Source organism: Nanorana parkeri, unplaced genomic scaffold (assembly GCF_000935625.1).
Source record: "Nanorana parkeri isolate BGI_ZX_2015 unplaced genomic scaffold, ASM93562v1 scaffold9, whole genome shotgun sequence".
Classification (NCBI taxonomy): domain Eukaryota; kingdom Metazoa; phylum Chordata; class Amphibia; order Anura; family Dicroglossidae; genus Nanorana; species Nanorana parkeri.
Genome location: NW_017306277.1, coordinates 3,541,022 through 3,564,987, shown reverse-complemented (window position 1 = coordinate 3,564,987; position 23,966 = coordinate 3,541,022). Strand labels below are relative to the sequence as shown.

At 41.3% G+C, this 23,966-nt stretch overlaps 1 protein-coding gene across 1 annotated transcript in view; it reads left to right on the top strand.

The window, feature by feature from the left end:
• Positions 1-23,966, top strand: part of MAGI1 (membrane associated guanylate kinase, WW and PDZ domain containing 1) — a 432,678-nt gene that overhangs the window by 385,020 nt on the left and 23,692 nt on the right. The window contains 5 exon segments of the mRNA XM_018554478.1: positions 628-847; positions 12,874-12,965; positions 14,705-14,897; positions 17,776-18,072; positions 21,422-21,625. Of these exon segments, the coding sequence (XP_018409980.1) occupies positions 628-847; positions 12,874-12,965; positions 14,705-14,897; positions 17,776-18,072; positions 21,422-21,625 (1,006 nt within the window).

Here is a 23,966-nt window from a genome sequence, read left to right as displayed (position 1 = left end):
CAGCCATATTTGCTTATTACATATGCCACCATTACTTCCTGTAGTGCTGCAAATATGCACTTTTTTTTTCTTTCCATGCAAGTCTAACAGTCTTATCAGACTGGTTCCAAAAACAGCCACTGAGGCAGACCTATGGAAAATGCATTAAAGGGATCATTTCTTGTTGCCCATAGAAACCAATCAGAATTCTTGATTCATTTTTCAAAGTTGTAGTATAAAATATGGCATTGGGAAGCTGGTTTATTGCTATGGGAATACGTTTGCCTCTTAGCTTACTTTTTATACATCGGGCCTTGTGTCGATCGTTTATTTAATTTCATCTGTCATTCAGGAATTTGTTTGACTGTATTACATGACATAGAAAACTTGACAGAGAATCTATGATGTATATAAAAATCATGATATGAAGCAGCAAATAAATGTACAAGCTTTATCAGAAACTTACATTTTGTCATAATATGCAATAATATATATATATTCGCAGTTGCAGTTGATATTACATACATTGCATCACAGCAAAAGGAAAATGAAAAAAAAAATGTGACCTTTAGATCATCAAATTTGCAGTGAAGAACCAATGGAGGTACTTAGGACACATTTTTATTTATTTTTGAATTTTCTCTACAGCAACCACAACTTGAAAGGAAAGACAGCCAGAACAGCTCCCAGCACAGTGTATCGAGTCACCACAGCGGGCACACAGCCTCTCCCCTGCGCAGTGCCCCTCTTGTCCCTGAGTACCCATCCAGCGAGGCACCAACGGTAGACCAAGTTGAAGGCTCAGGACAGAAAAAGCCTGATCCATTTAAAATCTGGGCCCAGTCCAGGAGCATGTATGAAAGCAGACGTGAGTATTCCTTTTATAAAATTGCTGCATTATGCTTAATACATTTTATTTAAACAGGACCTTCTCCTACAATAAATGATGGCAGCTAATTGTGACGTTTTATACTATGGGACCATAAGATGCACAAATTAAGCAAAGATTTGCTTCAGCCCCCTTCCTGAAACACTATTGATTCGCACATTGCATCCCACATTGCAGTGCTTAGAGTCTGATGTGAGCAGTGTTGAGCTTGGTCCGTTTCTACTTAGCCAGAAAGTCAGTGTCTTCATAGGATTTTCAGGGGGTTTAGGCGGTATTATGCAGAGCTTTAAGATATGCTGCAGACATGCTAGTGCACCTTTTAAAGTGTATCTATTAGACACAACCTTTGGCATCATTAAGGGCTAGCCCACCAAAAAGTGATATTTTAGTTATTGGTGGAACACAGTGGACTGTGTTAGCCCATTATTTCTTATACGTCATGGATATGCCAATTTTGAAATCTCCCTATTCATTTCTGACACTGTTCCTGTCCAACTGGGTGTTTTGGGTGTCCCTCCCACCTTGAGCTGTTCCAGCTCCTCCTGTTTAATTTTCCTTAACATAAAATAACAAAATCCAATAGGTAATGTGGGAACCCCACATAATTGACACAGCAGGTGTACATGCTGCATAGATCTCACCAGTAGAGTCCTGGGAGATATAGGAAACTGTCAGGTATTGTAATTCTCCAGCATTTGTAAACAATTGACATATCAATTTTGGGTGGGCTGAACCTTTAATTGCAAGAATCAGTGTACTTTACTTTAAAAATGGGTAATAGACGCAATGCTCATTGCTTCATATATATACTTTCGTTGGATCACCTAATAAAAAGATGGAAGTCAGATTTGATTAGCTAATGTGGGTTAACAAAATGAGCAACAGTGTGACAGCATGGTAGCAGGTTTTGTAAGATCTTTTGCAAAATTGTTTGGTTGTTTTACCCCCATCTGTTGATATTCTCTTGGTTTATCAACTTAATACTTATTGAAGGGAACTGTACAAAACTCCAAAAAGAGTTCAAACTGTCTCCTTTGACCATGTGATCCTTAGATACTGTTGCACATGCAGAGCTTTTATACACGGGCTTAGCAACAAGAGTGACTAAAAAAATGTTGCCAGCTTTGTCACTGGTGATCATCTAATTCTGTAGATCTATCTCCACAACAGATGATGGCAACTGTATTTTCCATGTTGGCCTCAAACTCCCATGTTCAGTCATAGATTTGTGAGCTGTCCAACTAGGCCTGGGTTAAGAATGGCCAGACTTACCTGGGCACCTTAAACTGGATAGCCTAAAATACTGTTTGCAGCAGCTCTGATTGTGACCAGTAACAGTGAAACATAACTTGTCACGTCAATGGCAGTGTAGCAAATTGTGGCAGCTTAAGAGGGCACAATAGAATGTTTTTGTGAGGGCAGACAGTCTGACAATAGCAACAGTGGGCTCCCACGACCACCATGGCGGGACAGTTTGGGCCCTCTCTTTGGCTGATATAATAATTGCTCCCAATGTTATCTGAGTGACTTTTTGGCCAAGACTCGTATCCATCAGGAATGTAGAGTGCATCTACTGTATGTTATGTTAAAGGGGAACTACTTCCTCTTATTCCTCACAGCCAAGGAATGTGCCATCTTAGCCTCTAATTGGATTGTAATTGTCATGGTCCTACACATGTGACCTGCTATGTCACCAGCCATTTGACGGCTTGAAAGTTCAGAAGTTCAGTAGAGAGCTGAGATGAGCAAAGTGGCAACCTTGACAGTTGGCATGCCTTGAAAGTAACTGTTTTGGAAGACCATTAAATTGATGGATCTAGTTCAGCTTTAACAAGCATGCCTGTCCATTTTGCACTACTGCTATCATTTCACAAGTCACCTTGAATCATGTTACTTCTACAAAAGTGTAAATTGTCCTTCACCTTGACCACCAGAGCGTCATAACCTCAATGCCCCCCTTGCCATTTTGAGATCCATAAACAAAGCTAGCAGTCTATCTGCCTCTGAATTTCATCTTGGGTTTGCATGTTACAATGTAACTTGAAACAACTTATTTTGAGCTTCATGGAGAAACCCGTTCATCCAGATTTACATTGTTACCTTATTACTTTAAATATTGTTATATGATTACATTACACCATTGCAGGCTGCCTGAGCCACACGCTTCCTGCATGCAAATTTGCCTAGAAGCGGTTGCTTTTCCCCCTCGACGCACACTGCAGAGGAGTCCCGCAAAGACAAACTGATTGATGCAAATTTCTTGGGGAAATGACTGCACAGATCAGCATGTATGTAACCTTGACATAACCGCGAAGAGCCTGCTATGTTTTCTAGATAGGAAGCAAATGGACCAGCCGCTATATGTTGACAGGTTCATTCACTGTGAACCCATATGAAGCATTTGTGTGTCTATGTAGTGATTGGCATGTTCCCATATTTGGCAAATGCACAATAACATGCTGTTGACCTGCACCGATACTCATTTTTCAAAGCAGCTGAAATATATCAGCCTGTAAATCTCCTGTGTGAGCAGGTGGACTGTGAAATACAGCTGTTGCTCACCAATATCGGGGATGGCATGTGTCTGAACATTAGTATTCGTATATGAAATACCAGCTGCAAGAAGTTTTAAGGATGACTGCACTTTTACTATGAATCACTCATTTGAAATTGTTACTGCAGCTTTTGATAAAAAGCCACAATGATGTGTTGTCTTTAAAAAAAAAAAATAAGAAGCTAACTCTGGATTGCAGCCCCAGGTAGTGTAGCTGTATACATTGTTTTCAGCTGGTGTGGAAGCTGCTTCTCGCTGATGCTGCTCGGAGAAAGGGATCTGTTTCAAGGCAGCACAGAGCTAGTTTCCCACCAGTGCCCATTAGTGGCAGCCAGGAGCAGTTTCTATACAAGCTGAAGAGGAAGTAATGGGGACGGGAGGCTGCAGGCCACACCGGTTGGATCTGAGTTTCTTCCGTAAATGTAATGCATCCCATTGGCTTTTTTCCAAAGGTTGCAGGCAAGTGTACGAATACATGACTCATAGTTTAAACTCTCATGATGGGCTTATGCAACAAATGAAAGTGGGTCTTTCAGTAACTTTTACAAGTCTGTATGAATGCATTCGGCATCCAGGAGCAGCTTCCTTACTAGTTGAAGGGAAAGTAACGGGAACGGGAGGCTGCAGGCCACACTGGCTGGATTCAAGTTTCTTCAGTAAATACATCCTATTGACTTTTTTATGCAGAGGCTGCAGGCAGGTGTGGGGCATTCCCTGTTCTAATTTATACATGCAGTGCTGTCAGCCAGACTTAATGAACTGGTGGTGGGCACAGACAGAAAAATGTACCTTTTACAGTACAAGTAGGCAGAAATGCCCATTGATGGCAATTACTGATCCTACAGCTCTTTGTTCTGCAGTAATGTACTATAGTGTAATCCAGTGAATTTTCCTTATGACCACCGGCTATATGCTATTTAGTACATCACAGCCGGTGTCTTAGACCTGATATAGTTAAACAGTACAGTGGTACCTCGGTTCACAAACTTAATTTGTTCCACGATTCTGGTCGCGAACCGAATTGGTCGCAAACCAAATCAAACTGTGAACAAACCGTGATCTCGACTAGAAGAAGCCACGGCCATGTGTCAGAGCAGGGAAGATGGCTGCTGTTGGGTTCGTCACCCGATGCGGAGTCCATGAACTGAAGCAAAATTTTGCCGAACTTCCTGTTCGTGAACCAAATTGTTCGCCAACAGAAGCGTTTGTTAACCGAGGTACCACTGTATTTGCAGTGCTGGAAGTAGGGCTGTAATAATGACTTAATAGAGTTCTGTTGTAGTAACTTGGATACAGCAGCTTGCATTGGAGGCGCCTTTTCAATATTCTACATATTTCTGGACACTGTCAGTATTTCGGCTGATAGCTTGTTGGAGGAGCCCAATTTGATAAATGGCATTTGTTGAAACATGATCTAATCCCATCCCTTGCTGTTGTACTGTATGTCCACCAACTGCCAGAAACTATCGGTTCACAACCAAATTCTGTCTGTGTTATTTTCAGTGCATTAAAAGGCATGAAAAGGAAAATGAAAGAAGATGATTGCTTTTAGCTATCATGACAGTTCCTTCTGTACAGAAACTATGACACCTAAGCCTTTTTAGTTTAATGTGAAAAGATCTCAATGCATGAATAAAGCACGTTGGCTAGTTATTGATGTTTTGCTTAGATTTTTATGGGTATTTAATCTTGATTAAGGTAAATTGCCACCCAATTAGGCTAAATAGCTTTGAGAGCAAGAAAAACTCCATTAATTGCATTATTGACCAGCTGCCTTCAAGTGAAAATTTTAGCTTTTTTTTTTTTAAAGCTGAACTCCGGCCTTCCCTTCAGTCTTGTACAGTTGTACAGGTACCTCTTGTTTACTGAAATGTCTTACTCTGATTTTACTGCACACTGTGGGCTCCTTATCATGTGCATTAGAAGCTGCTGCAATTTAGATAGATCCTGTTTTATTTTATGGCTGGAGGACAGCCAACTCCATGTCGCTTTTTCCTTTTTTTCATTTTTGGTGAGATACTCCCTAATGATTAAAAGAGAACTATGGGGTAAGTGTTTTTACCCATAGTTCTCTTAAGGGTCACGGGAGGACATATACTAGCGTCCTCCCCTGACCCAAAGCTCAGTATATAGCGAGCTACAGCTCGCGGTATATTGAGACCGCCGCAGCTGGGACGGATCCTGACATTACTGATGCGATCCACCCAGCTGCGTGAGTGACAGCAGACTCTGCCTATCTAGAGGCAGAGACAGCTGTACCCGCCCCCTCCCCGCTCCAAACCTCCAGTGCTGACTGGAGGAACGGACGGGGGAGGGGGCGGGTACAGCTTTCTTCTGTCTGGATCCACCCAGCTGTACCCGCCCCCTCCCCGTCCGTTCCGCCAGTCAGCGCTGGAGGATCGGACAGGGAAGGAGGGAATCCCTGCAGGGAGCCGTGAGCAACAGTCACTGCTCTCTGCAGGGAGATGATCAAGAAGTGAGCAAGCGACGGTATGTGTTCCCGATCTATTGCACTTCCCGATTTATTGAGCTGACGTGTGACAGTTTAATTGTCACACGTCGGCTCGAACTATGAGGATGAGTGATTTTCACCCACCTCATAGTTCTCCTTTAATTACTACTAAAGGGCTGCAGACACTGCAACTTTCCTCATTACAACACAGAAAGTCCACCAGCAGATTATAATGAACCCAGCCCTCCCGTTCAGGGATCAATTTGGTGAAGCAAACATAACAAAAATAGGTAGGAGACTGCAACCAAGTAGGTTATAATCCTTGCAATGTACATTGATCTCCCAGAGTGGATTGGGTTTTTTTTTCTGAACAAAAGTGCAATTATTCTTTAAAGACTGATAATCAAAATGAACATGATAATGATGCCCAATATTTTTATTGCTAACTGCATTTTATCAGATTGCCGAGTGATCAATACAAGAAGGATCTCTCCAATGGTGACACAGTAGCTACAAAAGCATGTTTTAATGGAATAGAGAATCGTTGGATCCTGTTTGTATCCATGTTGTAGAGATTTCACCCACTTCCTATGGGGTAATGGGGCCAGAAGCAAGGGGGAATCTTTCTAATGGGGACACAGACAATTACAAATTTAAAAAGTTCTGACTCTTCCCCAATCGAAAAAAAAAGTTTGGGCTGGAGAAACACTTGATCTTTAGTGCCCGCCACTTATTAAATGAAATAATGTCAGCACTGTATGTTTATAATATGGGTCGGAGCACAGCTTATGGGGAAAGCTCCATTTCTGGCAAATCATTGAGCTTTCACAGGGTGTGGAAAGACAGCACTTTGAGGGTGTCACCGCATCCACCTAATCATGATATTCCAAAGCTTCTCACTTTGACTGTCGAGATGATAGAAATCGGCTAGAGAGGGACGTTCTATTTAAAACGTTTTTTTCTTTATTGGCTGGCAGTTTGAAATTGACTGTCATTTGCTCAGCAGAGTTATTGGATGCCAATTCTGTGGAGCAACATCAGAGGCGCAAGAGACAAAGAAAACTCTTTGAAGGGATGGAGTCTTAGTTAAGTGTATGATGCAATCAGATGGAGTTTATCAAATATAGGCACATTTTGGTTGGATAAAAGAGAACTTAAAGTGACACTAATCCTAAAAATGCATTCAAGTACCATGACTATTTAACAAAAATGTATCTTATTTGTGTATCACTCAGCTGTAGATCTTCAGATCATCTCTGAATTGGTGCTGATACTGTCTTTCCTTCTGGAGGGGGGATACTTTTGTTCCCCATTGTCCCTTTGTGTGTTGTAAAGTAGCCACCGCTCTAAGCTCACTCCTGTGATAGACTACAATCTCAATACGAATCAGTAAACTAAACATGAGATTGTAGTCCATCATGAGAGTGAGCTTGGAGCGGTGGCTACTTTGCAACAAACACAGGGACCATGGGGAACACACATAGCCACTCTCCAGAAGGAAGGACAGTGTCAGCACAGCTGAATAATGAACAAAAAAGATACATTTTTGTTAACAGTTAAGGTAATTGAATTCATTTTTAAGATGTAAAAGAGAACTATGGGGTAACCTTTTTATTCCATAGTTCTCTTAATGGTCACAGGAGGACATATACTAGTGTCCTCCCGTGACTCAAAACTCAGTATATAGCGAGCTACAGCTCGCTATATACTTAGAGTATCGGAAAGTGAGCGAGTGACAGTATGTGTTCGCTCACTTCCCGATCTATAGAGCTGACCTGTGACAGTTTTATTGTCACACGTCAGCTTGAACTATGAGGTTGAGTGAAAATCACTCACCTCATAGTTCTCCTTTAACTCTTGAGTAAAGTGTCACTTTAATGTCCTGATCTTTGTTTGCAAAATGTATGAGGCTTACCCTGAAATGGCCTTCCTTCCGGCTGCTATGAGTTGCACTTTCTTTCATTATTCTTTAGTCAACGTAGACTTCAGATTTATTTATCACTGTCTCTGTATGCAATAAATAGGCCATCGCTCTTCATGTTAAAACACGTATGATTCATCTCTTAATAATATTCTGAACAAGAAGTATAAAATCTAGTAGTCCCTGGTTATTTAATCCTTTCAAAGCTTTTTGTTTGTGAAGCATGGTTGAGTTATGATTAGATTTTATGACTTTGTTTTCTCTACTTGTCACCTTGATTTGCATACGCTAGGGCAAAATAAAAAATATATATATCCAGTACATCTTTGCAATAAATGCACATTTCCCCATGATTTACACCCTTAAATACCCAATATAGACACTCATTATCCTGCAGTCCAATAGAAGGTCATAGGAGGGCTAATTAGACTCCTTAATATCACAGTAGGCGTGCAAAGGAAATAGGACAGCTCTGAATTTCTGGCATGATCACAAGGTTTATTTTTGCATTTATCAAGCAGACATAACAAAACACTATTAAAGGTATTTTTAACAGATCGAAAGGGAGGGAAAAAAGTAATGTTGTTAGGCTTTACATATGCTTTACTTTTTTATTAGCAGTCACCTTACCTTGAGACCCCATTCACACCATTTCAGCGCTGATTTGAGCTGAGTGACTTTGAGAGACATTGAGCTACAGTGCACATATTGTCGCGCTACGTAGCGCTGCTTTTGGCATGGACTTCGTAGCTGCTACATTGGGCTGTATACAATCAAAAGCGGTCTTGATGTTACATAATTCCTCTTCCTGTTTCCTGCTTGTGTTCCTGCTTATATTTCTGTGCAAAAGTGACACTTATGTAGTCCGACATCGCGCAACACCATTGAAGTCTATTCGGCCAAGACGCACAAAATCCGCCAAAAAATAGGTCATGTTCAAGCGACAAGCTTGAGCTACAAGCTACAGGCGACATTGAACTATGAGATGTGAACAGCCCCAATGAAATGCATAGGACAAGCTACATTGAGCTGATGTTTGAATGATTTTTGAGCTGAAATTGTGCTACAAATCGCTCGGTCTGAATCTATGAAATAGTCTGTAATTGTTTCAAAGTTTATATGTATGAGTGCAATGGATTTTTGCAAATAGTCACCTCTCTGTGTAACTTGTAATTACATAAATACCTTGTTTGCTCACTATATATGCATGCCATGCTCCCCGTAATAAGGTGTAGCCCAGCTGTTGTGCTTTTCTACTGGTATAATCACAACATATACATAAGCTATGAACAATACGCTCTCCAGCTACCTTATCCTTTAATTGATCTCTTCATGGCATTCACCCAGCAAGGGTGCTGACTGTTCTTTCCAACATACAGAAAGCATGGCTATGAAGCCTTATATGTTCATGTGAGTATGGCAGAACCAGCAGGTTGGCAATCACTTTAAAATGAATTACCAATATTAAATCCAAATAAGCACTCAGTGAAGATACATGGCTGTCTCTCTTTAAAAAACAAAATCCTAAAAATCCGTTGTGGCCCTAATTGTTTTTTAAATTGGCCACTTATTTCACTTCCTCCAGCCCCAACTACTAGTTTGATTTTACACATGCAGGGCCTCACACTATAGCAGTTTGTAAAAGAGTCATGAGTTTCCCACAACAACCAATTATATTTCAGCATTGTGTTGGTTTTTTGTTTTTTTTTGAATACACTCTTCCCCAAAAAATACCATTCAGCTTTGTTTTTTAATTGCTGTTTCTAATGTGGAGTCAAGAATCCTACTTGATGGTATGTGTGACATACTTCCCTTTCTGACCCTTGCCACACAAGGAGTTTCCCAAAATGTAACTTTGGCATCTGTACTAATAGCTTTCCCTCATAAGTCAATGGCCTAACCACAAGTAGCATCTTCCCCTGTTTATATTGATTTTTTTCTTTCAGGAACAGTTCTCATATTACCTTCCCTACTTAATTCACTTACTGGTATTGTTGTCGTCCACAGACCACTGTTGAAATCAATAATAGTGTATAACTGTTACAGATAAAAAACATTTTTCTGGGAACATGCTGTGGGTCAATGAGAGGACTTCTGCTAAGGGAAAAGTAACCTGTTGTGCCATTTCTACTGTTGAGAAACTACCGGTCTCACATTGCTCTATCTTAAGGTCTTTATTTAGAGAATCCCATGCTGCTCTTTACCACAAACTGCACCTGCTGTCTGCACATCTTTTGTTTGAATATAACCTGGGTGTAGCTTAATATCTGGACTGCTAATGCAAAATATGCTCCTGAGCCACATGGCCTTATTGATAATATCACAGAGATGTAGTGGTTAGAGCTTCTACCTTGCAGCACTGGGGGTCGCTGGTTAAAATCCCAGCCAGGTCACTATCTGCAAGGAGTTTGCTTGTTCTCCTTAAGCTTGCATAGGTTTCTTCCGGATACTCTGGTTTTCTCCCACACTCCAAAGACATGCTCGTAGCTTAATTGGATCCTTTCTAAATTGACCCTCGTATGTATGTATGTGAGATAGGGACCTTGGATTGTAAGGTCCTTGAGGGCAGGGACTGATGTAAATGTGCAACTATGTAAAGCGCTGCGTAAATTGTCAGCGCTATATAAATACCTGTAATAATAAATATATGTCTAATATACACAAAATGAGTCATAGATTATACTACTTGTGACCATGAATATATCTATCTAATAGCGACACCTTGATGATGCTACCATTTGTACAGTAAGGGGGAAAGCGTTAAGCATTCTTGAATCAGGGTCAAAACTAGGTTAGCCAGAGAAGAATTAAGGCAGAATGGAACAAGATAACAGCTTTGGCCTCCATTCTCATTGATTGACATTAACAAGGATTGTGTAGGCACAGAGAAGCCACCCAATTTGCATTGTCTGTACTGACATGGTCCCTCCCAGTCAGACACCAACTGTCTACAAGTAAATCCTCCCTTTTGAATTGACACCCAGGTGCACAAATGTGACAAATTGCTATCCATTTAATTTACTGCAGGAGCATGAAGGTTGAAGCTGTGACTCCTGGAGATCCACCAGACCTTAGGCTCCTGCTGCTGTACCAGTGAATATCACTACGAAAGTTGCTAGTGTAGACAAGAAACTACATGGCTTACAATGCCGAGTTGGAGTTGGACTGCACATTTCATTATTCAGAAGGCTCACCGGGCAAGAATAACTTGTGGTTTCGTCCTGCTCCACAGCAACTTCCTTGTACTGCTGCTGACTGTAAACAGCCGTGTCCACAAGCTGTTCATCATACAGCCTTGCTTACTCTAACTAATCTATGCATTTAAAAGTGGTGGTATCCATTTCCATATCATTATTAAATTGGAAAGGCGTTGCTTCCTGGGCCAGACCTAGTAAGATATGTTGGCGGCTCTGCATGGAGCTGCTTTACCAAGCAGATATCACTTTAAGTGGTATCTGCGGTTACACTGGTGGGGATTGTATAGCTACCTGCTCCCCATTCAGACATACAATTACAGCACTGAGCCGAGGGAAGCCCTTTAGCGGCAGCTTTTTCTAAGCTCTAAGATGTTGTGCAACCGATTCCTGATGCTGAAAGATGTGAATAGATGTGTGACAATAAACCATGTCCTTTAGGAACACCCATGTTTCGCCATGCCCACCATTAAATACGGCATGTGACATATTTAGCATGAAATCTAACATTAAAATGCCAAATGGTTGTGTTTTTGCCCCCCTAGGCTAAAGGTTCTTTGTTCTTCTTCCCTGGAAGTAGGAGTGTCAAACTTTTTACTAACCAAGGCTCCAGTATCCACAAGCTTTCCATTTTTATTTCCATTCAATGAATGCTTTCTCCATGCCAATTACATGTAATAATACCATATGTTCTACATACTGTCACTGGTGTATTCTCCTTGCCATAGAGTTATAAGACAGCCACTAAGTAGAAAAAAAAAGTCACTGTGAAAGTGGAATGTAATCTAGATCCAGCTGAGGCAGATGTTTTGTGGACTATTAGTCAATCGTAACTGTTTACCCTGCAGCCATTTTGTCGCTCAGTTTATTAGGAAATAGTGATATCTCTAAGGTATTAGACACAGAATGGTTTATGTCTTTGTGAACCTCTAGCCCTGAATGAATTGAAAGTATGCATCCTTGTGAAGGTTGGATTGAGTGCACAGTAACTTTTCTTTCTCTGGAATGAGAAGTCGGGCCAGGGTGAAGCTGCTTGGGCTGTTGCCTTAGGCCATAAGCTTTCCATGCCTTGCATACACATCAGGTATTTCTACAGTCTAAACAGAGGCACACTTTACCTCCCAATAGGACTTTAGTTGAGATGTCTTGATTATTTTAGCCGCAATAAAGGGAGGACTTTAAAGTAAAAGTTTGGCTGGCTATGGGCATTCACATATTTAAATGTAAGCAACACATACATAAGCTGTAGAACAAGCCATCACTGACCTATGTTGCTTCAGGCACTGCAGAGCAATTTAAAATTTACAGCAAGAAGGACTTTCATTTTTGTTTCAGTAGTTCAGTTCATTCTTCTCCCCCGGCTAGGCAGCCTGCTAATGCACATACAATATAAACATAGTAAAAGTGCACAAGAAGAGGAGAGAGCAGAGTGCTGAGATCTGACTTGAACAACTTCACTGCTTCTTTTGTTAAGGGATGCATTGCTCCTAAGTGTCTGTGACTAAAAAGGTCAGTGAGGACATTTAAAGCTTAGTTACTGCTTGTTAAGTATGTGTATATTTTTGACTGTACATAGACTGGCCACAGGTCTAAATTAAATGAATGTATGACCAAATATGGATACTATAGGAGGAGGACTGTACGCCAAGGAGACAGGTTCTCCTGAAGATTTAAGCTCTTTATCTTGGTCTCATGTGCAGCAGCTCACATCTTTTCCCAGTACACCTCGCACATGGATTGCTTCCTGGCAGCACAACACAATGAATAATTAAAGCTAATTTCCATGTATCAGTCTTTTTTTTTTCTTTGGCTTTGTTTTTTGCATTTAAAGTAACACTGTTTTTGTTTTCTTTTTCTTTTATTCTCCCTTTCTGGTTTCCCAAGTTCCAGATTTTCAGGAGCATGATATCTTCTTGTGGAGGAAGGAAACTGGCTTTGGCTTCAGAATTCTTGGAGGGAATGAACCTGGGGAGCCAGTAAGTAAATGATGACAACAGATGGCGGTGTACAATGTGCAAGGTTTTCTTAACACACTTGACAATACTTATAGATAGAAACTTTTCTGGTGACTGGCAGTCGCATTGTGTTTGTGTGCACGTGCTGAGGATCCCTATTGGGATAATCTCTGTTGTCAACTGTGGTGCCATACACAATAGAGATTAATTATCTCTGAAGTGACTCACACAATGTGTACATATTACACACCCTTGAAGTAGACATGCACAGTCCAGTGTTTGACAGTGTAGTGCCAGATCCTAGCATTGCTTGCTACGATTGGTAACAATTAGGCCTGGGAAGGGATAGCTAAGCAGGGGTATTAAGTGAGTCTTACCAATGGAGGTGCTCAGAAATGATCAGACCACCAGGGACTGTCTAATCCTTGGTCAATGTCAAAATAAACATAACACATTTAAACTTGAAAGGAAATATGGCTTCTTAATTTTAGGTATAAATACAAAGATGGAGCTTAACAAAAAAGTCATAATATTGTGTTACTATTTTTAAACTCTTTGATCTGTTTATAGTTTGTAATATCCAGTTTAAAGCTAAAGCCAGCATTTCCATTAGGATTTATGTTTAACACTCCCAGGCTGCAGCTAAAGGACACTTTACAGCTTGAACAGGGATGGGCAACTCCAGTCCTCCAGCTGTGCTTTAACTACCAATCCCAACATGCTTCTGTCTCTGGGAGTCATACCTGTAACTGTCAGTCTTGCAATGCCTCATGGGACTTGTAGTTCCACAACATTTGGCAGGCGGGAGTTCAGCGCTCCTAAACTGAGCTGAAGGATGCTTCTAGGTTTAAAAAAATGCCCCGAATGTTTGCTAAATTCTTGCCCAGTCTGATGCTTTTCAGACTAGTGTTTACAAACCGGGATTGTGCAGTATCTGTGTGTATGAGGCTATAAAGGGAGTCTGTAGACTTTTTAGAATCGTTTAATTAGATGTATGATTATGATCTGCTGAATGTAAGTTATCATATAAATAAATGTTAATGTGTCAAAAGCCTTGTTTCTGCATATAGTTTGACAAATATCTATATACAAGGAGACTGCCGGATTGATGGCTATAAAATAAGAGAAAAAGCTCCTGTAAAAGAGAAATATATACATTGATCAGCCATAAAATTCTGACCACCCGTCTAATATTGAGTAGGTCCCCCTATTGCCCTCACCACTTGAGGCATGGACTCCACTAGACCTCTGAAGGTATGCTGTGGTATTTGGCACCAAGCCATTTCAGCTACAGAAGCTCTTCCTTTGAATCAGACTACAGGTGCCAGCCTTCCATCCCTACGTGCATCAATGAGCCTTGGTCGTCCATGACCCTTTTGCTGGTTTTCTTTTCTTGGACCACTTTTGGTATAACTTGAACTCTGCAGACCAGTGCATCCCACTTTGAGGTCTGTCAGATCACTGTAACCACTACTGCCCTCTGTGATTACCCCCTCTGGCCCTTACATCACTACAGTGCTTTGCCCACAGAGTGCAGTGGGGGTAGAAGGCATCAGAAAAGGAACTTCGTCTTCATTGCTCTGCAAAAGAGCAAATATTTGTTGAATGGGCAAAAAGACAGGCAAGAATAGTCTCTTCTTTCACAAAAGCTTCTTTGTTTGTACTATCTGTTTACGATTTAAAGTTGCTTTTAGTAAAAATGTGCATGATTGCTCTTGGTATATTTTATTTGCATTTCATCCTGTGTCTTCTCCCGACAGATATTCATAGGTCATATCGTTCCTCTGGGGTCAGCTGATGCAGATGGGCGGCTGAGATCAGGCGATGAATTGATCTGTGTGGATGGCACAGCAGTAGTTGGGAAATCCCATCAACTCGTAGTACAGCTTATGCAGCAAGCAGCTAAGCAAGGCCATGTCAATTTAACCATAAGACGCAAAGTAGTTTATCCAGGTGGGTAGATAATATGCTCCTAGCTTACTCTCCTTACATTCCAAAGTATACCTGTGAGAAACATGAGTAGATTAAACTGCGCATACTGTGAAACAAACACACATTCTTAGCGGCCTTAAGTAGAAAAAATGCATGTGATTCCGATCAGTAGATCCCGGATTGGTGAGTGAGGCTGCCCAAGACCAATTGGCAGCTGGGGTGTTGTGCCAAGTTCAGCTTTAACTTAAAGGAGAATTATGGGGTCACTGAAAAACACTCATCCCCATAGTTGAAACCGACCTGTGACCGTGAAGCTGTCACAGGTCGGCTCTATTGATCAGGAAGTCAGCAAACATATAGCGCCTATCGCTGACTTCCCGATCCTCTCCCTGAACAGAGCAGTGACTGTCATTCACCGCTGCCTGCAAGGATTCCCCTCTCCCCTTTCCATCTCTCCAGCGCTGACTGAGGAGGTGGGCAGGAAGCTGGCTGTGCCTTTAGAGAGACAGAGCCAGCTGTCAATCAGCCAGCGGGGTGGACTCTGCGGTCTCAGCATAGGCTATAGCTCACTATATACTTAGTTTTGGGTCACCGGAGGACATTAGTATATGTCCTCCTGTAAACCATGAAGAGAACTACCGTGTTATATTTTTTTCAGCTCAAAAAAACACACTAGGTCTTATTTTCGGGGTAGGTCTTATTTTTTTTCAATGTACAACAATCCAAAGTTAATGCAAATCCAAATTAAATAATCAAAAATGGCAAAGTTAAGAATAGGGTAATCAGGGCAATCAGGGGTGCCGTACCTGGGGAGGGGAGACAGCGCTATAGAGGAAGCATCGGCTAATGCGGCTCTGCTCCCTCCGCTGCCGCCTCGATTCCTCTAGCGCTGGCTTTGTTTGCACTGCTGATTCTCTTCAAGTTCCCCCTTATGACACAACTAGGTCTTATTTTTGGGGTAGGTGCTATATTTTAGCAATTCCCAAAAAAAGTACTAGGTCTTATTATCGGGGTAGGTCCTATTTTCGGGGAAACAGGGTATGGGCAAACAAAGTTGCCCCATAGTTCTTCTTTAATTTAATTTGATTTTTGCTTATATCTTCAACTGCCAATATTCCGTATATGGATCTAATAACCCCATTTGACCAGGGTTTTCACTAAAGGTAGCTTCTGCTTATGCATTTTCTGAAACTTATGCTCAGTTTGAATGGCCATGTTTGTGACAGATTTACTTTAAAGCAACCTGACAATTAAACTGCAGAAAAAGCTGTCCCTGCAAAAGAAGAGTGTAAATACTCACCTCTCCCTCTGCTCACGCCACTGAATCTGCTGAATGCTCCGTTGGAGAGAAATTGTCTACTGAAGCCAGTTCATAAAACCAACACTTTCTGGAGGATCAATCTCCTGATTTCCTGCTGTGATCAGTGGTTCTTCCCTCTGACCTAAACACCACTACTGTGTGTTGTAGCAAAGTGGAGGTTGGTTGGAGGTACCACTGAGCATAGCAGGGGACCAAGATATTGACCTTTCTGAAATTGATGGTTTTCTGAACAGACAATTTCTCTCCAGAACAGCATTCAGCTGTGCAGGCAATGGGAGAGGTTAGCATTTACTTAATGCCATTTTTTTTTTTTTTTTGCAGCTTTTCAGGCAGTTTCATTTATGCAACAGGGTTGCTTTAATTGTGACTTTACTTTTGCATAAAGGAGCATGCCTCAAAGCAATGTTTTCTCTTAGAGTCACTCAGCGGGCAGGCTGATCCCCCGAGTCAGTGTAATTGCCTTCTTGACATTCAACTTATGCAGCTGACTGCCATCCACATGAAATTCTTTTTTGTTGCTGATATCCTGATGTTTAAATGTCCCCAAATCTGAGTCTGACAAATACCTTCCCTGGTTAATAGTTTGTTTTTGTCAGCCCCAGGGGTCTGTTGGCAGCATGTTGACACCCCAAGAATGATAGATGTGAGAGATCTACTTGTGATCTTCCAGAGCAGGGATTCTTAGTTTTTTAAACACATAATTGGGTGTAAGACTGGATTTCCGAATAATTAACAAACAATATTTTCCTAGATTATCTTACCAATGAACCTCGTTACCAATATGGACTGAGACGGCAAGGACGCTAATCTTTTAGCAATCAAATCACTTAACATGACTGTCTTCCCATTTGCCAGTATTGCCAATTGACAAGTTGACATCGTTGAAGTTAACACTGCCATATGTAAAGTAAAGCCAAGCTATTGACATCTTTTGAAGTCATAATAGCAGCTAATAAGACTGGTGATAAAAATGTTCAATCCAACAGGCTGGAAAAGAGGTTATGGGGACATATTGTATAATCCATTAGGATCTGTAATTGTAAAAAGGTTAAGGACCCCCTGCTCTACATTGCGATACCACGGGGACTTGCTGCAGCATTTGCAGTTCTGTACATGTTCTTGGTGTCCTTTTTGGCAAAGAAAAGTGAGCAGTTGCTGAACTCTGTGAGAGCTCTATGTGCACTAAGCACCCATCTTTATTGCTTGAAAGATAATGTATAGCATTAAAACACATGATTCTTACAGTCGATGCCCAAATTGAACCAATCACAGACTAAAAACAAAGAGATGAAGTGTTAATCTTAATATAAAAAAAACTTTTTAAGTGACAACCTGCAGCTGTTTTAATTTTGTTATATCTTGGAAGTTTTTCTTTTATATGCAGGGTCAGAATGATGGATAAAGGATGCATTATACATGTATTGTTTATACTTGCATTTCTACATTTGTAAATATAAATGAGGCTATTTAATTATAATGTAAATTATATTGGTGCTGTCTTGTCTTAACCATTATTTTGCCACCATTATGTGCCCCAATAATACCCTCTTACAAATGTACTACCATTTTGTCTTTCAGTCCTCAAAACAGAAAATGAAGTCCCTGCTTCACCAGCATCTTCCCATCATAGTAGTAACCAGCCCGCATCTCTGACAGAGGAGAAACGCACGCCCCAGGGCAGCCAAAACTCATTAAACACTGTTAGCTCCGGCAGCGGATCCACCAGTGGAATTGGCAGTGGTGGAGGTGGGGGGAGTGGCTTAGTCAGCACTGTGGTTCAGCCTTATGACGTGGAAATTCAGCGTGGTGAAAATGAAGGTTTTGGATTTGTCATTGTGTCGTCCGTCAGCAGGCCGGAAGCCGGAACCACTTTTGGTGAGTGCGGTGAACATGCCGTTGCATACAGTTACAATTAAAGGATCATTAAATACAAAAAGTGACACCACAAATCAAACTTCCAGCAAATAGAGCTAAATAGACACTCCTTTCAATTTCATTGAAGTGTTCTTGTGCACGCAGCCATTTTGAGGGATGGCTCCAGCCTAGCTGAGACTACAGATAATTAGACTTGGGAGAAAAAAATAAAATATAATTGACCAAAAACCATAGAAGTTTTCTTTAAAGCCTTCAGCAATGGTAGCTCCCATCTGTCTACTTTTACAGGTTCCCTTCAACATTATTCCTTTCATAATCTCCCCTGAAATTCGGAAAAAAGTATGATCTGATTGCTACGTATAACACAGACCTCTTAACAAACGAGGAGACCCCTTATTTTGAGCTCAGTCCTAAGACAAACAGGAAATTTGTATGTTGCGCGTTTCATTTTCAGTAATTTAAACTGACTGATTAATACACTTTGAAAATTTATTTTGCTTCTAGTTGTATTCCATTAGGAAGGCAAGTGCCATCTGAAGCCCAAGACGACAGTAAAAACCTGTAATTATTGGAAAATCTTCTGAGCGATTGTAGGTTTATGGCTCGGCTCTCGTGCATCGGGAGCCATAAAGATGGGCTCTTGTATTCAGCACTGAAAGAAATAAAAGCACACAGACTATTTAATCAACTTGTTGGCTTCAGTCCTAAATAAAATATACATTAGGCCTTGTAACATTTTGTAGGCTTTGAAGTGAAAATCAAAAGAGGTTTTTATTTGAGTAAATATTTCATATCTATACAAAAATGTTGAAGAAAAAAAAAATGATGTCCGATGAGATCAAAATAAAATAGAAGATGAAATATGTATTTAAAATATCAAGCAGTATTTTCAGGGCATGTTTAATGCAGCATTGTGAAGTTTGTCTAAACAGTTTTGCATTATTATCTTTATTTCCTTAAAGTGACATATTTTCATGATCATATGTCATGTGTAGTTATGTAGGTACTCCCCAGTAGTGGCTATCAGCAAATCTTTAACAAAATGAATGAATAAATGAACATTAGGGACAATTTCTGTGCTTGCCTATATGCTATTGATAGTTTAGGTAAACGTCTATTAATAAACCTCAGTTCCTAGTCTTGCCCTTGGAATATGATGAGTAGGGATGACCTCAGGTTTGGACCTAATCCGATTAAAATGTAAGCTCCTCTGAACAAGAAAGTGCCTGGGGCACTTTCACCCAGTCAGCTACCGTACAGGTATTCACCACCACGCAGCAAAGGAGTGGGATGCTTGTTCTGATGTCATTTGCCTAATATGACTGTATTTAGTAAATGTAATTGATCAAATAGGCATGTCGCCATATAAGGTCAATTACTTCACTGCATCCCACCGCTTTGGTTACGTTGAGCTGCGAGTGGGAATTCCTCACCAGAAGCTAATTGGGTGGCACGGAAGGAGCTTCCTTCAGTGTTCGGGAGGGGCTCCCTCTTGGTTCGGAGGAGCTCAGGAACCACTAAGCTCTTCCCTGATGACAAGTAATAAAGAACCTTCACTCTCCTGTACTTCTAAGCAAGATGCACAGCTTCCTACAGCCCCAGGCACCCATGTGCATGAATCCTAATGGTGAACAAATGTGGCTACTCCTAGGCAGACAGTATTTAAAGCTATAAATACAAAATTTTAAACATAAACATATTAAAATATGATCAAATCCACGCAAAAATAGAAAGAATACCTTATTGCAATGCACACACATTTTATGCATCTGTTGTGTTTGTTTTGCTAACTACTGTTCTCCACTTCTTGTGCTTTGTGGTTTCTTTTACAAGCTTGGTAGTGGCTTTGTTGCATTTTAGCAATGGTGATAATTAAACTATTCCTTACTGAATTCTTGTACATCACTGAGTATCTGAGGTGGAAGGGAGCGTACTATATGCACTGATTATCATTCATGAACAAAACACTGGCAAGCCTAAGTGGGTGATTCGTCTTGCTGCAATATGGGAGATCGCGGGCCTGATATGGAGATGGGGGGGATTGTGGGTAATCTGTGGCCTTGAAGACAAATGAGCTGACCCCAGCCCATTCCGTTTTAATACAAGTGCTAAGCAGCAAACCTTAGGCAGGTTCCAGGAAACAAGTTTATAATGGCCCTGTAAATCACCCCGAGGGTGTATTGAAAATAGATTTGGCAAAGGAATTTCCACTTTGTTCTTTGCATCATTATTAGATGTAGAGTGACCATGCCGAGCCCAGGTTCACCCTGATTCAGCCGCCAAATGCAGTGATCAGGTGAGACTTATGCATAGCAGCCAATAGCAAGCATTGGTGACAAATGGATATGCACATTTTTGCATGTATATTGTTAAGAGATACCTATAGGATGGCCACCGATTATAGCAAGAGCACAGGTTAACTGTGTATGTGTAGCTATGCTGCAAATGCTAAGCTGAAAGTTGTTATAACTCTGGGCAAAAATGAAAATCTCAGGATCTCGGTTTTACGTCCTTGTTTAACAGGACTCCAGAACTGTATTCTTGTTTTAGCTGTAGCTTTGCTTTGTGACTGAGCTTTTTCAGAATGGGGTTACATTTCCCTGGGAGTATAACTGTGGCCAGACATTGAAATATTTAAATATTTTTTAACAAGCAGTAAATTAACTTACCTCTGTAGCTGCAGGCACTGTGGCGTAATTCATCCTCAAAGTTTACAGCAGAAGCACTGTTACATTCAGCAGCTCAGTTCAACCTGCTCCTCCATCCCAGCAGTGACTTGGTTGCCTGCCAGCCTTCTAATCTCTATTGTAAACACATAGCAGGGGCACAGGAATAGGTATAGAGGAGAGTGCTACTTGAAGTTCATTGCTGCTCTTGTGAACGTGAAGGATGAGGATGAATTAATTCACAGTAGCTGCAGCTACATAAGCCAGTGAGGTCTTGTTTTATTGCTCACTCACTGCTTATTAAGAATAAGTAAACGCTTGAATGCCCATAGCCTGGCCACAGGTCTTCTTGTTAGGAATATGTAAATGCCTCAATGTTCATAGCCTGGCCACAGGTTCACTTTAAAGAAGATCTCCAATCTACTCAAAAATTGATAGAATTAATGGCAAGGGACTGTGATCTGTTCCAGATAACAGCACATGAGGTGGCTTTGTATGGCTCAGTGATTGATATGCCATCAGCTAGATTGGCTTGCCAGTGTTTTCTTCAATGTGAGCAGCACAGCTCCGCTAATACTTGCTTAATGCATTATTAACCGCCAACCTTCTTTCTCCTTTCTCAATCCTTTTCTCCTGTCCCTCCAACATCTTGTCACTTTAACACAAACTGTGACATACAAAAGCTGGAAATGCATGTGTGGCCATGCCTCATAAAATAGGTCGAATAATCGAGGGCAGCCCAGCCGACCGGTGCGGAAAGCTCAAGGTGGGGGATCGGATACTGGCCGTCAACGGTTGCTCCATCACCAACAAATCACACTCGGATATTGTCAACTTAATTAAAGAAGCTGGAAACACTGTAACTCTACGCATCATTCCTGGAGATGGTAATGTGTCATCTTTATCCCGCATGTATAATGATATTTTCATTACTGTTATAACTTGTATCTGCACTAATATGAATTTTTAGCCCTATTCCTTCCAGTTTTTTTAAAAGCATTATGATTAAGAGAAGGAAACATTTTCCCAGGTTTTTATTTTTATTTCTATTTGTAAGCTCACGGGGAAGGTTTTTCTTCTTTGCTTCCCGGCCCTGTGGTGCCCATAACAAAAATAGGGAATGCAGTTGTCACCGGGAAAGGAAGACACAGACGGCAATAAAAATATTGTCAGAAGTAACCCTTCCCTGCTCTATTAAAAATAGCTTACCATCACTTTCTATCGTGTCAGGAAGTGAGGACAAGTCTCATCAGGGGCACAGAGAAAAAAAATATGTGGAGGTTCTAACCCTTCCCTGCTCTATCCAAAACAAAGTAAGTTTTGTCTGGAGCTGAGCTTTAAAGTGGATGTTTTCAGTAAAAGGCAAGGTCCGCTTACATTGCCTGGGCCCCCTCTCCCTTCACAAATCACCTTCTGTTATTAGGTGTGAAATTTCCCTGTATGGAAATAATTAGGGCTTATACCTATCTCACTATTGTTCCCTGGCCGCGGCACCTAGGTGAGGATGACGTCACACTCCCTCTGGGGAATACAGAGCAGCCGAAACCTCACAAGAAAACCCTCTTGCAATGGACTGGAGTATCTTCTCATGAGATTTCACCTGCTCTGCATTCCCAAGAAATATTCCCGGAAGGATTGTGATGTCACACTCAGCAATGCGGAAGACGGGGTAATAAAAGTATATATCTAACTTTTTTTTTTCTACCGGTACATTTTTAACTTAACAGTAACATTTGTAAAGGGAAGGGGGTCCGGATAATTTGAGCCAACCTTGCATTTTACTGCAAGGTCAGCTTTAAAGGAATTATATTCTTCCTAAACCCTTTGGTCGTCATACTAGAACTATTTTTAGTCTTGTCTACAATGGGGAAGTGTTGGAACTGTTGTCAAGTTTGTATTTCTGTCTGTTCTCTTATTGGGAAGACTTCCCTTCACTTCTGCTGTGTCTCCGGGACAGGAAGTGAGGAGAATCTGTCCAACAGACAAAAGAAAACTAGACAGAGCTGACACCACTCAGGCCACAAAAATGCTGTGTGTTGTCAGCCCACGCTATTACAAAGTGTGTTTATAGCAGATCAACGTTCTTAAATCGACTTTTGTTAAGCCAGCTTGTGCTGACAGAGCCATGCAGGGCTTGACTTTTGGCCAGTTCAGCAGTGCAATGCTGTAGACCCATTGCAAACAACATCAATACAAGTCTGTGTGATGACACTTGTGTTGAAAGGTGTGGCTGTTACTCAGCTCTGACAGCACAAAGCACTGCAGTGTGAGGGCTAAGAGCAGCATTTTTACTTCATGAAAGGGGTATCTTAAGGCTAGGTTCACACGTAGGCGATTTATTCCGCAGATTGAGTTGCGCGATATCATGCAAAACACAGAATCACATATAAGTCAATGGAGTCTGTTCACACCTTTGTGGTTTGTCGCGCGGATGAAATCGCCTGTCGTGCGAAAAGGTGCAGGAGCGATTTTCGGGCGGTTGTCACGTGGTTTGGGTCCCATAGACATCTCTATACATTGAAAACCTTGCGGCTTTCAATGAATAGTCGCGCAATCGAAAACGCGCTAAAACAGCTCGGCATCTGAATCGCCTAGGTGTGAACCTAGCCTAAGGCATTTCCCAGCAAAAATCACAAGATATAACATGCAGATGTAGGAGAACTTATGTAACATGTGCGGCACAATAGGCGCAATCGTCGTTTTCGCACGTAGGCACACCCGACGCATATCTACGTATGTGGGGGGCGGGGACTTAAATTTTTTTTCATTTTTTAATTTTTTTTTATGCTTCTTTCTTTTTTTTTATGATTCTTTCATTTTTATATTAATTTTAGTAGCGCTCTTAACACACACACTGTTCGTTTTTTGCTAACACAGGGTTCCGCTCCCTGTTTTCACAGCCCTGTTGGAAGACTAATTTGTACCTTTGGTAGTGCGCTTGTTCCTTTTTGTCCGTACTGAATGCAGGAAGTGATGTAATATACATCACTTCCTGCATTCGGGGACTGAGAGGAGATCAAAGGGATCAAAGGGAGTTCCTATACTGAACTCACTTTGATCTCCTGTCACAGAGCCGTGCCGCTCCCGGCCGCAATGGGCACAGCGGATCTCGGGACCGGCAACGGCAGTGACAGCTGCTGATACAAGCGATCGAGCGTCTATAGAGACGCTCGATCGCTTGAGTGTGTTAAGCTCCCGGCCGGCCGTGGAATTACAAAGGCCGGCACG